Genomic DNA, 14,195 nt, shown 5'->3' on the forward strand with positions numbered 1-14,195 from the left:
TTTCTTAAGTTTAATCTCAGCTGTTTTTGGACGTCATAAGATGAGTCTTAAAATAATTAAACTGAGTCAGGAACTAGATGTAATAGCCAAAGATAGGGAAAAGTTTCACTGGAAAGAACGCAATACTGTAAAGCGTATTGTGAGTCTGAATAGGGAGACTCGCCCATGGCTTCCTCATAATGGAGTTATTGGGAGAGAAGATGAGAAAAATCAAATCATAAATCGTTTACTAGAGCCTAACAATGAAGAGAATGTCTTAGTTGTTGCTATTGTGGGGATTGCGGGGTTAGGCAAGACCACACTTGCTCAGTGTGTATACAATGATGATAGTGTTGATACCCATTTTGAGCTAAAATTATGGATGTGTGTCTCAAATGTCTTTGAGGTGACAACATTTGCTGAAAAACTAGTAAATGGTATTGATAAAGATGATAGCATAGAACTAAGGCTAAAGAAACGTTGTAAGTTTAATCTTGAAGTCCTCATGGATCAAGTCCACAACATGGATCCATTGAGGAAACTTGTTAACAAAATTTATCAAAAGAAATTTTTAGTTGTGTTGGATGATCTTTGGAATGAAAATTGTAAAAATTGGAATGACTTTAAAAGCCTTTTAATCAATGGGGCAAAGGGAAGTAGAATTGTAATAACTACGCGTGACAAATCAGTTGTAGATATTACACGTGCTGATGCAACATATTTTCTTGAAGGCCTCTCTAAAGACTATTCTTGGTCTTTATTTGAGAAATTAGCATTTCAAAATAGTCAAGACACCAAAAACCCAACAGTAGTAGGTTATGGAAGGGAGATTGTAGGCAAATGTCAAGGAGTACCCTTAGCCATAAAGTCTATTGCAAATGTACTATACTCTAAGAAACCATACGAGTGGTCAAAGATCAGAGATAAGGTAGTAACAAATGTAATTGAACAAGGGGGTAGTACTTTTCCCATTCTAAGGTTGAGTTATGATAATCTTCCATCTCATTTGAAAGGTTGTTTTGCCTTTTGTTCTTTGTTTCCCAAAGATTTTGAGATTGATAAGATGACAATGATTCAACTCTGGATGGCACATGGGTTTATCCAATTATCAAATGATACTCAGCAGGTAGAAGATGTTGCAGATGAATACTTCAAGGATCTACTCTATAATTTTTTTGAGAAAGTAAGGGATATATATGGAGCTTTAAAATATAAGATGCATGATTTATACCATGATCTTGCAGAATTAATTGCAGGGTCGGACTGTAGACTTGACAATTTGGATTGGAAAACTCGTCATGTATCATTTTCTAGCTATTCATTTTTTGCTAAAACTTTAAGTTTGGTTAAAGCAAGCAGCAAGCTACGTACAATTCTTTTCACACATGGTAAGTATGCATCTGATGCCATGGATGAGTCAACATTGAGTACACTAATTGAGAGTTTCCCAAGGTTGCGTGCATTAGATTTACATGCATTGAATATTAAAATAATTCCAAATTCCATAGGGAAGTTAATACATTTGAAGTACTTAGATCTTTCTCTTAATCCTATTGAAACTCTTTCTGATTCAATTACTGCATTGTTGAATTTGCAAACACTCAAACTTCAGGATTGTGATAATCTTGAACAATTGCCTAAGGACATCACAAAATTGGTTAGCCTCAGGCACCTTGATAATAGGGGTTGTTCTAAGTTAAGACTGCCTCAAGGATTTCGGAAAATGACTGGTCTTCAATCATTACCATTATTCATTGCGAGGAATAATGGTGGACTAGGCGAATTAAATGGACTAAACAACCTCAGAGGAAAACTATGGATCCAAATTTCAGAACAGTTGGAAGATGCTAACTTAGAATTTGAGGCAAAATATTTAAGGGAAAAGCAACATCTTGAGAGACTCGAATTAAGTTGGGCTAATCAAAAAGGACATGATGAGATGTTATTATATAGCCTCCAGCCACATCCAAATCTCAAAAATTTGAAAGTATGGTGGTACACAGGTGTGACATTTTCAAGTTGGCTTTCTTCCATTGAAAATCTTGTTGATTTAACTTTAGATCAATGTTACAGATGCAAACACCTACCACCATTGTCTAAACTCCCATTTTTGGAAACATTATGTCTTTCTAAAATGGAAGGTTTGGAATATATATCAGATCATGATATGAGTGAAGAGGTTTTTGCTTTATCCTTCTTCCCATCATTAAAATCACTTGACATTTGGGATTGCTCTAACTTAAAGGGATGGTGGAGGAGCGCATCAACTCCAGATCATCAACAGAGTCAGCATAACCAGTCACTGCCTTCATTTCCTCGTCTTTCTTCTTTAGAGATGGATGGTTCTCCTAATATGACTACCATGCCCTTGTTTCCTTTTCTTGAAAAAGAGCTATCACTACATAACGTTAGCTTAAAGCCTTTTCAAGAGACAATACTTCTCTCTTCCTCCTCTTCCTCTTCTTTTCCTCTCTCCAAATTAAAACATATGAAAATATGGGGTATGGAGGATGTTGTGTCTCTACCACATGGGTGGGCGTCGAGTCTAATTTCTCTTGAATCTTTATATATTCTTGGTTGCAAGGAGTTAAATCTACAAGGTGACGTGGATGGAATGGAATGGCGAAACCTCAATCGCCTCAGTTATCTGAGATTCGAGAGCCTTCCAAAACTGAATTCCTTACCTGCAGGTCTTCAACACGTTACCACCCTGAAAACGCTCATAATTATAGACTGTGAGAATCTGAAAACTTTGCCGCGGTGGATTTGGAAGCTTATCTCACTTGAAAGTCTTACACTTACTGGCTGTCCTGATCTGAAATCACTGCCTAATGAGATGCGCAATCTCACGTCTTTGCAAACTTTGAAGATTTTCGATTGTCCCGAGTTATGGAGAAGATGCAAAAAGGAAACCGGTCAGGATTGGCATAAGATCGCACATATCACTACCGGTACACATTCTATATACCTTTTTCTCATTGAATTTTTTGTTTGCTAGCTGAGAAAACAGTTGAAAATGAAAGAAAGTGAACTTTCTAGAATTCTATTTTCTATCATTTATTGATTTCAATGCATTTTTTTTGAAAAAAGGAATGATTTTCTTCTTTTGGATTTCAAGAATATAGGAACCAATGTATATAATTAAATGGGGCTCACTTTAGCAAAGCTTTTGGTTTTAAAAAGTTTTCTAATAATAAAAAATCTGACATGTATAGAATCTTGGCCAATTTGATTTATTTCAAAGTAACCAAACTGTTGAATTGTTTCAAAGTTCTGTAATTATTATTATTATTTAATTCAATGCCTTGTGTTCTGTCAACAGTTGAAATACAACTCGGATACTTTTAGGATTTTGGATGGTGGAGTAGTCAAGGTACTTGGTTAAACTCTCTATAATCAAAGGTTATTGAATATTTTGAATAAATTTCCATTCCATATATTTGATTCACACATTAAGAAGGACCCAAAAGGAAAAACTAAAATGAAATATGCATATATCCCTATTAAAAACCTTTTATAAAGAACATTTTGTCTCTAGTATGATCTTATTTTCTACCATAGTTTATTGGTCTAGAGCTTAACATCAATTTTTTTCATGTGGTTGGAAGCATACACAATTTTAGTGGAATCTCTTTGTACATGTGTTATGTTCCCATTACTTACTGTTACAAAATATTTTTTTTTGGCCATTGTCTCTCTTGAATAACTGGTTCATGGCAATTTTTCACAATTCCCTGCCACTGTTAAGCTTTGGCTAGCTTGAGGATGCAACATGCATTGTCATTGCAGTCGTTCTTGATTGGCCTCTAGCAATATGCATTTGACAAAATGAACTGAACATATATAAAAGGGCAGCTTGTAAGGACCTTTTATAATAACTCATTACAGGCTGGTAAATTGGGATGACAATGCTGTTATTTTGTGTTATCTGCAGGGTGCATTTGGAGTGCTATAGGAATCATCTCTTTAATGATTACTCTTTTACAAAGAAGATTATGGCAGTAAGTGTTGGAAGAGTACTTGGTTAATCTGCAGCTTGTCTTTTGAAATTCCTCTCCATTTGTTCAAATGCTAAGGCCCACTTGGTGTTCTTGTTATTGTTGAAATTGACTTTAGTGTGATGTAAATTTGTTGCAATCTAAAAATTGGGTTCTTCAATGTTTTGGTAGTTTTTAGCATCTGTATTAGTGAAAATTGTTGTAAACTCTTTATTCAATAGTGAATTTTTTTTTTACTGGACTAGGTCCCGTGGTTTTTCCCTTCTCATTGGAGGGTTTTCCACGTAAAAAATCGATGTCTTGATTTTGGGTTTTTGCTGGATATTTCTGTTTGTGTTGATAGTGCTTGCCAGATTTTTTTTTTTTTTTGAAATTCTTATTGAATTTGCACAAAGAGAAAAAATGAAAAAAAAGAAGTAATTCCATTGTGTGTTATGGTATCAATTGGAAATTGTCCCCAATAAAAATAGTGGATCCATTCTTCAATGGGAAAAGGCTCAAGGTCTACCTTGTGCAAGCTTGCTAGGGCAACATTCATCTACCATCTTGGGATTTAAAAGAAATGCAAGAGTCCATAATGATCCTATTTCACAGTGAGAATGTTCATATAGTTGATTTAAAAATGATGTGAGAGTTAGAACTAGAGCTTTTACAATGGTTTTAAAATGTCAATAACAAATAGGGTGTTGTTTTGTTATATGAGTCTCTCTGTCCGTTTAACTTAGTGTGGTAGCTGGTCTTTTTGCAGCAGGGGCTGGCTGTTTTTTCTGCTGAAATGTAGTGTTCTGTCTTTTGAACTTAACTAGTCAAGAGGCCCGCGTGATGCGCGGATAATGATAATGTTGTAAATCGCTACATGAGAAGGTTATGTAGAATGTTTAACATATTTTAAAGTAATAACATGAAGTAAAACATTTTTCGCAATTCCAAAAAAATACTTGCAGTTAAATTTTCAATTAGAATTGTTTGTACCAGTGATGTTAGCTAATCAGTTACATATATGAGAAGCTCACTTGATGTTGGTGATGTAGAGAGATAGAGTCGAGAGATGGTGAGTTAGACTTATTCCATACTAAAATGATGTTATATAGGTTCCTCCTTATATTATCATGAACTTTTTTTTTTTTTTTAGAATCACAAATATTAATAGTTATTCATGATTTGAGATAGATTAAGAAGAGAATCAAACACAAAGGCAGAATCCCTTGTGTGTGAGTGTTTGATTCCAAAAAAAAAAAAAAGAGGAGAAAATTAGCAATAAAACTCATTTCCTATGCTTCTAGATCATAATTCATGAAAAATAAATGAAATGTTAAATAGGCACCTTGACTTTCACATTGCAATTGAAAATTTCATAATTGACTCGTTCATATGCTTACAATTAATCATTAACTTTCACTTGATAGAAACATCAAATGAAAGAAATCTCAACATTCTTCCTTGCTCATTGCTCCAATGAGCAACACGTAAAATAACTATTGTTCATTCATTTAATGGCAACATCTGTTCCTCTCCATTTTCCCTTAGCTCTTCAAGATATGTGTTCTCTATGATCTGTTACCATTGGTATAACAAAATGGATGTCCTGCCTCAAGCTCATTACTAACCCAAATGCTGCAATCCATTAAAAAGCCCAGCATTATTACATTCTAATTAAGATAAGAATAAATATTTGTAAATTATTGGCACTAACTAACTAATAAAACATCTCCTTAATTTGTATGTCACACATTTGGTGCATGTAACTCCAATATAAATTGCATGTCCATATTAACAATCTTTGCAAATGTAGAAATTTTTTGATAGAGGTAGGGGAAATTTGGTTCAAGGATTTCTTTGAATTCTATTGGAGGAATTGAGAAAAGAAAGGGAAAAAAAAAAGCCCATCAAATCTCACTTTGTCATTGCCAGTAGAGAGTATTTTGGACGCAAATTTTTTTTTGGCAATTTACGTATAGTGAACTCCATTCAACTTTTGTGACATTGGAATTAATTGTAATTATACTATAGCTCTCCATAGACACAACATGCTATTAACCGATCCTCAAATCCTACAAAATTAAACCATTAATCAACGTGAGAAAACGAAATTTGGAAGTCGTCGTAAATGTATGGCATAATCAGCTTTAGCTATAATATGAGTGTTTGTGTGAAGTTGACTTAAACTAATGCAAAGGTGAGTGAGACATTTTATCAACCACATGATTTGCATGTTCCAAATGGGAATAAGATGAATGTTTTGCAACATGAATCCACCCAAATATTACACCTAAGCAAAAGCCTATTTCTTAGGGTGTTCAAAGAGCTCCTTTCCTTTCTCCATTACAGCTCCTTCTTTGATTTGTTTCTACATAGTTAACAGTTAACAAGAATGTATTGAAAGCCTCTTCATTGCGGACCAAAGAATTTGGGGTTGCAATTGCTGATAGAACCAAACCCAAGCTCCACTGATTGAAGCAAAAAGAGATGGTATTTTCAAAACAAATTAATGCCATAAAATACCAAAAGATTATACATCGAACTGGAATTGTGAATCCAAAAAGTACAAAGTTGTCAAACAAAATAGCACAGGGAAAACCAATTGTGCATGGCTAGACACATCTAAAGCGGATTAGCCACATATCCATTATAAAAAATAAAAAATCATGGGAGGAAAAGAGGAAAAACTCACCTTGAATTCGTACTGGTAAAAAACAATGTGAAAGGAAAGAGAAATTGGAAATCTTAAAGGAATTTAATTCCGAGAGTTGTAGCTGAAGCATCTGAAGAACTGGAAGAGTTAGAGACTCAAAGGTGAAAAGGGATGGCTATATGCAAGATTAGAGAGCCATATGGCAAAACCTTAGGGGCTGTTTGGTTTTTTTTTTTTTTTTTTTTTCTCATCACTCATTACTCCTCACTCAATTTTCATCACTCATCACTCATCACTTAAAATACTTCAATTTCACAATAACACCCGTTTGGTTTTTTGTTTTCACTTTACATCACTCAAAAATTTTCTACTACTCGTGGGACCCACTGCCTGAGCACAATGTCAGTGAGCATACCCACCCATTTCATTTTCTTCTCCTTTCACCTTTTCATTTCATTTTCTTCTCCACAAAACATTGCCCTGTTACTCTCCAACACAAACTCAAACCTAGGTAAGATAGAAAATGATCGGTGTAGCGGCGGCGCCGATCGGTGTAGCAGCGGCGTTGATCTCTCACCTCTGACGTGTAGTTGCGTTGATCGGCACCGATCTCCCACCTTCTCAGCCCAGCGCTGATCTCTATGTTTTATCAGTGTTGATTTTTGAAAACCCCAAGGCTTGATTTTTCATAGATCCCTTAAGTTTTATCGGAGAAATTTGTAAAAAAATTTGTGGGTATTGTTCTATTTGTGCTCTGTTTTTTCTATTGTTGTTCATGCCCCTTTCTTTGTCTCTGTTGCTTGTGGGTTTGTGAAATCGTGAAGTAGCAGCGGCGAGGGAGAGGGTGGCAGCCACGGAGGATTTTTGTGGGTTTATGAAATCGTGAAGCAGCGGCGGCTATGGAGTTAGACCCATGGTGAACATGTTTGTGGGTTTGTGTATGATCTAACTCATGTGTTTATGGGTTTGATTTTCTGGGTTTGAGAAATCGGTACCCATGTGTTTCTTTTTTTTTTTTTTTGATAAAGTATATGTATTTCTGTAAAGAAGAAATGAATTAAAAAGAATGAAGAAGAAGAAAAAAATGGCCGTTGGAGTGAGTTTGTGAAGAAGAAAGAAAAAGAAAGAAGAAGAAAAAGGTGCACCTGATGTGACTTGTGTCTAGCCGTGGGTCCCATGAATGTGTGTTTAATTACAAAAATGACATTGAAAAACATAAATCCAAACAGAGTTATGAGCGATGAAAAACATAAATCCAAACAGCCCCTTATGTTCTAGAGTCTCTGGTTATATATATATATATTTTTTTTTTGATGATTTGATTTTGATGTAAGATGGAGAATAAATATAATGTAGGAAAAAAAAAAGGAAGGGTTTTCATTTTTCACATTATTATTATTATTTTTTTGTATTTAAATGGAAGATGTGAAATTAAAGCATCAAAAAGGCAAGCACTGTTTTAATTTAATTTTTAACTTACTCTTAAAAAATGTTAGTTAATAATATTTTATACTATTTTGTAAATAAAAATAATATTTTAAGAATTAGTGCCATATTTTACAAATTTACCAAACTGAATAAAAATTTAATCTCTTATAATATTATGAATTTATAATTTAATTACAGCCAGCCCAATATAATATCTCTTATAATATTAAATTTATAATCTTTGCAATCCATTTTTTTAGGAACTTTTCAAGGCATGGGGCTTGGATCCAATATTTTATATTTCCTTGATTCTACTTTTCAGTATTAGAAAAAAAAAAAACATTATTTTTTTAATTAAGAAATTGTGTATGGATTGCACTTTATTTTTTTTTTTCTAAGTACAAGAAACGAAATAAATGAGGGAAAAATAAAAGGATGAAAAAAATGACCAAAACAGATTATACTAAAAAAAAAAAAAAAACCATTGCCTAGGGACAATTTTGTGCATAATGAAAGAGACAAAAGCCATAAGAGCCTTATGAGATTGAACAGGGGACAATTTTGAAGTAATAGAAGGTGAAGATAAAATGAAAGCGACAAAAGTCATAAGTGGCTTATGAGGTTCCATAGGGGGACAATTTTGAAGTAATAGAAGATGAAGAAAAAAAAATGAAAGAGACAGAAGCCATAAGAGTCTTATGAGGTTGCACAAGGTACAATTTTGAAGTGATAGAAGATGAAGAAAAAATGAAAGAGACAAAAGCCATAATAGCCTTATGAGGTTGCACAAGGGACAATTTTGAAGTAAAAGAAGATAAAAGAAAAAAAATGAAAGAGACAAAAGCCATAAGACTGAATGAACAGATTGAAGCCATGTTACAATTCTATTCTTTCATTTGAATAATTGTGCCACATAGTTAATTGAAAATTGAGTGTTAGCCCCAAGGTTTTAAATTAAAACCCGGACAGATCAAAAACCAGAGAATGGAGTGATTTTTGGTTCTCTAGTTCAACCAGGGTTGGACTGATGGTTAAACTGATGATATTATAAACAATTAATTAATCATTTTAAAATTATAAGAAAACATATAATAAGATATATAACAAGTATATAACTAATAATATTTAGCTAAAAGAGATATAAAAATTATTTAGTATATAACAAGTTTATAACCGATTAATTATCACAAAGAAAAAAAAGAAAATAATTTCATTGTATTTGTTGTATTAATTGGTTATTCCAAATAGTCTCCCCAGGGTTACCATGCCCAAGCAGCCAAGCTTGCTTGGGCAACATTCATCTACCATATTTGGATTTAAAGAAATGTAAGAGCCCATAGTGATCTTATATTCATTGTAGGGATATAATCATATGGTTGATTAAACATGATGTGAGAGCTAGAACTAGAGCTTGCAATTATTTTAAAATTTCTATAAGGAATAAGTGCGGTTTAGCTATAGGGCCTCAACTTGAAGCTTCTCACTCAACAATTGATCTCATTGTCCACTTTGATTTAAAACACAGTGAAAGCTCGGATTTGTGCAAAAACACAAGAGCTTGTTCAGACCCACGATTAAAAATTACAACTAGATAGCTTTTACTCTAACTTATACAAAGTGCGGAACAAGAGTAAATAAGCGCAAAAAACCATTATCACTACCCTAAACCATATTCATCCATTATTAACAATAAAAGGAAAGCTTAAAGAGTAGGGAAGAGAGACGCAAACACAAGATAACACTGAGACGTGTTATCAAAGAGGAAATTGAGGAACTCGGTGAAAAACCTCTCCACGACTCTCCAAGTCGAAATTGATCCACTAGAGAATAAAGTTGGAGTACACAAATAACAAAAGACCCTTCAAGCCTAGTCTACCCCATGTACTTGAGCCCTCCAAGCTCCTGCTACCAACCAACTTCTCGGACCCTTATCTTCTCTAGCTTTTCGAATCCTGCAAGTCAGCCCAATTGCATCCGCCAATGAATGGCTCCTTCCAATGCTTCCCAATAGCACTAAAATCTCACTTTACACTCAAGATGGGTATGGTAAGTGTTTGGGTTGGCAACCTCTCAAATATATGGACATGGAGAGTAGGAGTTAAGGAATATCACAAGGAAATGTGTAGATGATTGTAGGTATAACAATCTATAACTCTCAATTGATTTTCTAGGGTTTTCTCTCTGAAAAGTATTACTTACAATTTGTGGGTAATGAGGGTATATATAGTGTGGATAAAGACATAGTAAAGCAAAACATAACTTTTTGCCAAACAAAAAATTTCATAGGTCCTTCGCGTGTTGGCCTTAGTCGCGAGACACTTGCGAAAACATACAGCCTGGCATGACTCCTTATCTTCCAGTCATGTGCTGTACACGTGGCTCTTTTTGCGGGTAAGCTTCTCGCGTGACAGTCGTGAAATCCACTTGTATATCCTTTGAAGCTTAAGTCTTCACCGATCTCTTACACTTATCCCTTACAATTAATCCCACATACATATAGGGAAAATGATTGAATAAAATACAATCAAATTTGGCACGGAATTAAATCCAACACAACATAGTTGGAAATCACAACTTTACAATCTCCCGCTTTGGCTATTCCGAGACAAAACCCCTAAACAGACTCAAGACTAAACGTGAGTTTGGGAACATAGGCAAAACTCACTCACACCTAATTCTAGAAGTTGTGAAGCACTTGCACCGTATACTCCTGTATCCTATAACACTTGCACATACAACAAACTTTTATTAAGCTCACGACAAGTAGAACACAAGGTACGTATAAGGAACAAGTAAAAAGCAATCAAGATACCAAAAGAAATATAAACTATAAAGCATAACTTGATCAAACATGAACAGTCATTAAGAAATGACCACAATGAACATTCATCAAGTAAATGATCATCCGGACACGCAATACAATTAAAAGCAATGCTAAAATCAATTGCATGTCCAACAAACACATGATGCATTAAAGAGACTACAACTATAAGCAATAGAAAGCGATAAGCATCAAGAAATAGCTATAACAACCAAGGTACAAAGTAGTACTAAAGTAAACTAAGTTTTAAACTAAAGTACTTGAAAGCTTTAAATGAAAGCATAGTAAATATCCAAAAGCTATAAAAACTTAAAGTAAACTAGAAACCACCAAAATAAACCAATGTATACCAAAAATATGCTCCCCTTTAAGCTGTACTCCCCCTCAAACTACTCCCCCTTTTTGTTCGAAATGGCCAAAGAGACTAGAATGCATTGGACTCCGAATCTGACTCCGGCTCCGGCTCTGACTTCCTCATCATGTCATCAATCAATCTGAGACGAGAGGGCAGTGATCTAGCCTTCAAGGTAGGTGAATTGAGATGTGGAGTGGCTGATATAGGAAGCTAGCATTACATGCTACTCTTCAACCCTTCCGATTAGATGATCAAGGCGATCGGGTGCTCTTGCACGCACATGGGAAGAAGGTTGTGCAGTGTCTTGCGAAACTGAAGTGAAGTTCACAATTTCCTATAAGCAATAGAAAGCGATAAGCATCAAGAAATGGCTATAACAACCAAGGTACAAAGTAGTACTAAAGAAAACTAAGTTTTAAACTAAAGTACTTGAAAGCTTTAAACAAAAGCATAGTAAATATCCAAAAGTTATAAACACTTAAAGTAAACTATAAACCACCAAAATAAACCAATGTATACTAAAAATATGCTCCCCTTCAAGCTGTACTCCCCCTCAAACTAATCCCCCTTTTTTACCAGAATGGCTAAAGAGACTAGAATGCATCAGACTCCGAATCTAACTCCGGCTCTGGCTCTGACTTCCTCATCATGTCATCAATCTGAGACGAGAGGGCAATGATCTAGCCTTCAAGGTAGGTGAATTAAGATGTGGAGTGGCTAATATGGGAAGCTAGCATTACATGCAACTCTTCAACCCTTCTGAATAGATGATCAAGGCGATCGGGTGCTCTTGCACACGCATAGGAAGAAGGTTGTGCAGTGTCCTCCGAAATAGAAGTGAAGTGCTCAATTTCCTCTTCAGTGTCTCCTCCTTCTTCTGCAACATCATCTCTTGGAATTTGAGAGACACCAACAGATGGTCCAAGAATATGTGCTTTGCTTCGGATCATGGTTTGCGCACTAATAGGATCTTCTCTTTGCATTACTTGAAGTCCACTTGGAATCTTCACCCTTGCCCTTAAAATAAGAGACATGACAAGGCTTGGGAATGGTAGAGTTAGCCTTGAATTCCTTTTTGTGATGCTTTTGGTGAAGATGTGATAAATGTGACTGCAGATGTCGATCTCCTTGTGAGTGAAGAGATCAAATAGGAAAATGGTCCTCGATGCTGACAAGTTCGTCAAGTTCCTCACCGGATAGAGGTTGAAGATCATGATGTAGGCCAAAGTTAGCATTTTTAAGGTGAACATAATGGTGTGCAAGGCCTTCTTATTGAGTCGTCCAAGGACCCTTCTCTCATCATATTGTAGAGATGTGCGAGGAGTCGTTGGACAAATCTCCAAAATCTCTTGAATCAATTCCCTTGAGATTGAGAACTATCTCCCTCATAGCCAACAGTTGATGTGATTTCCTTCCACAATGGCATTGGCAAAGAATTCTCGAATGACATCTTCATATACATTGCCCATTGGATTTAGCAACTTTTTCCATGTTCTTTCTTTGAACACTTCTGGAATGAAAGTGCCCTCTAAGGACTCTAAGTCCACAATCCTCTCTAAAATGATTGGGGCCCTTTTGTAGTGATCATTGAAGGCCATATCAGCATCATCATTCCAGAATGAATCTGAGAAGGTGCGGGGACGCTTTGAAGGCTTCTCTGTGCCTTTTTTCTTAATAGGAGACATTTGCAAAACAAGCACAAATACAAAGAAACAAGGACAAACACAAACAGGAAACAAACTTGATTAAATACAAGTTAGTCCATATAAAGGAACAAAAAGCCCTAGAAAGAACATAAAAGCAAGCAAACAAAGTCACAAAAACATGTTTCAAGTACTAAACGTCTAACAAGACTTGCCTAGTGTGTGCATCAAGTGTGCATGTTGTGTGCATGTGAGATGCATGAGCAATGGATGACATGGCACTCATGGGACAAAGTGTGTGAAACATGCAATCAATATTTAAAACATGTTAAGAATGAAAAAACATAGTAATCCCCAAAAATTGATACTCATCGGAGTCCAAAACAATGAAAAAATGTCATTTGGGCATTTCATCAAACACTTAGAGTGCATACAAACCACAACATGTAAAACAATGCATGAACTTGATGAAATCTTGCCTAAATACACGTTAAAAATGCCACTTGGGGCCAACACACACAAACAAACACAATAGGACAGCCCAATCAAGAAATTTTAAAAAAATTGCAAGAAAAGTAAGTTTTCCCAACCCTTTTCAAAAATAACCCAACCATAGAAATCCTAGAATCTAAGACTTAATCTAAAGAATGAAGAGTGAAAAAATGTTAAAACATACCTTAGATGTGTCTTAGGAAGGATTGATCTTGAGTTTTGGGTGAGATTTTGAGAGAAAAGGTGTTTTGGGTTGAAAGAGGCATGTAGGAGGCAAAATAGAGATATTTGAAAAACTGTCATTGTTTGGCTTTAAAAACTTTAAAACCGTTCATTTCGCGGGTAAGCTTCTTGCAAAGTTACTCGTGAAGTGGCCTCTGAAGCGCCTTGACAGATTTCGCGGATAGCTTCTACTCGCGTAGCAGTTGTGAAGTTTTCTGTGTAAATTTCAAAAAATACTGAAATTTGCTTCCTCATTTTCGTGGGTAGGTTCTTACTCGCGACTTACTTGCAAGAATGCATCTGAATGAGTTTTTCAACAAAAATTGAAATGGACAATTTGGAAAAACTTTGAACACAAAAACATAAAAACACTTTCAAAAACATATAAAATACTCAAAAATATTTTTGTGTTTGATCATCAAGCAATTGAGTATATATATCACATTTGAACACGTACAATCACACAAATGGAATAGGCATTCATTGAACATTAGACTTGTGTGTTGTGTGTGTGGATCAAGTATGAACTAGTCCATAGTCTAGTATGAAGTTTCAATGATCAATTCAATCAAGTCATACACAACTAGTACGAAGTCAAGTGACCTATCTCACTTGTAGAAATGAA

At 35.1% G+C, this 14,195-nt stretch overlaps 1 protein-coding gene across 1 annotated transcript; it reads left to right on the top strand.

The window, feature by feature from the left end:
* On the top strand, positions 1–4,317 carry LOC142615408 (putative disease resistance protein RGA3). The gene is made up of 3 exons (XM_075788156.1): positions 1–2,930; positions 3,302–3,352; positions 3,914–4,317. Exons 1-2 carry the CDS (start codon positions 41–43, stop codon positions 3,325–3,327), a joined length of 2,916 nt encoding a protein of 971 aa, XP_075644271.1. The 5' UTR covers positions 1–40; the 3' UTR covers positions 3,328–3,352; positions 3,914–4,317.
* The last annotated feature ends 9,878 nt before the right edge of the window (positions 4,318–14,195 follow it).

The sequence above is a fragment of the Castanea sativa genome, chromosome 11, assembly GCF_040712315.1.
Source record: "Castanea sativa cultivar Marrone di Chiusa Pesio chromosome 11, ASM4071231v1".
Taxonomy (NCBI): domain Eukaryota; kingdom Viridiplantae; phylum Streptophyta; class Magnoliopsida; order Fagales; family Fagaceae; genus Castanea; species Castanea sativa.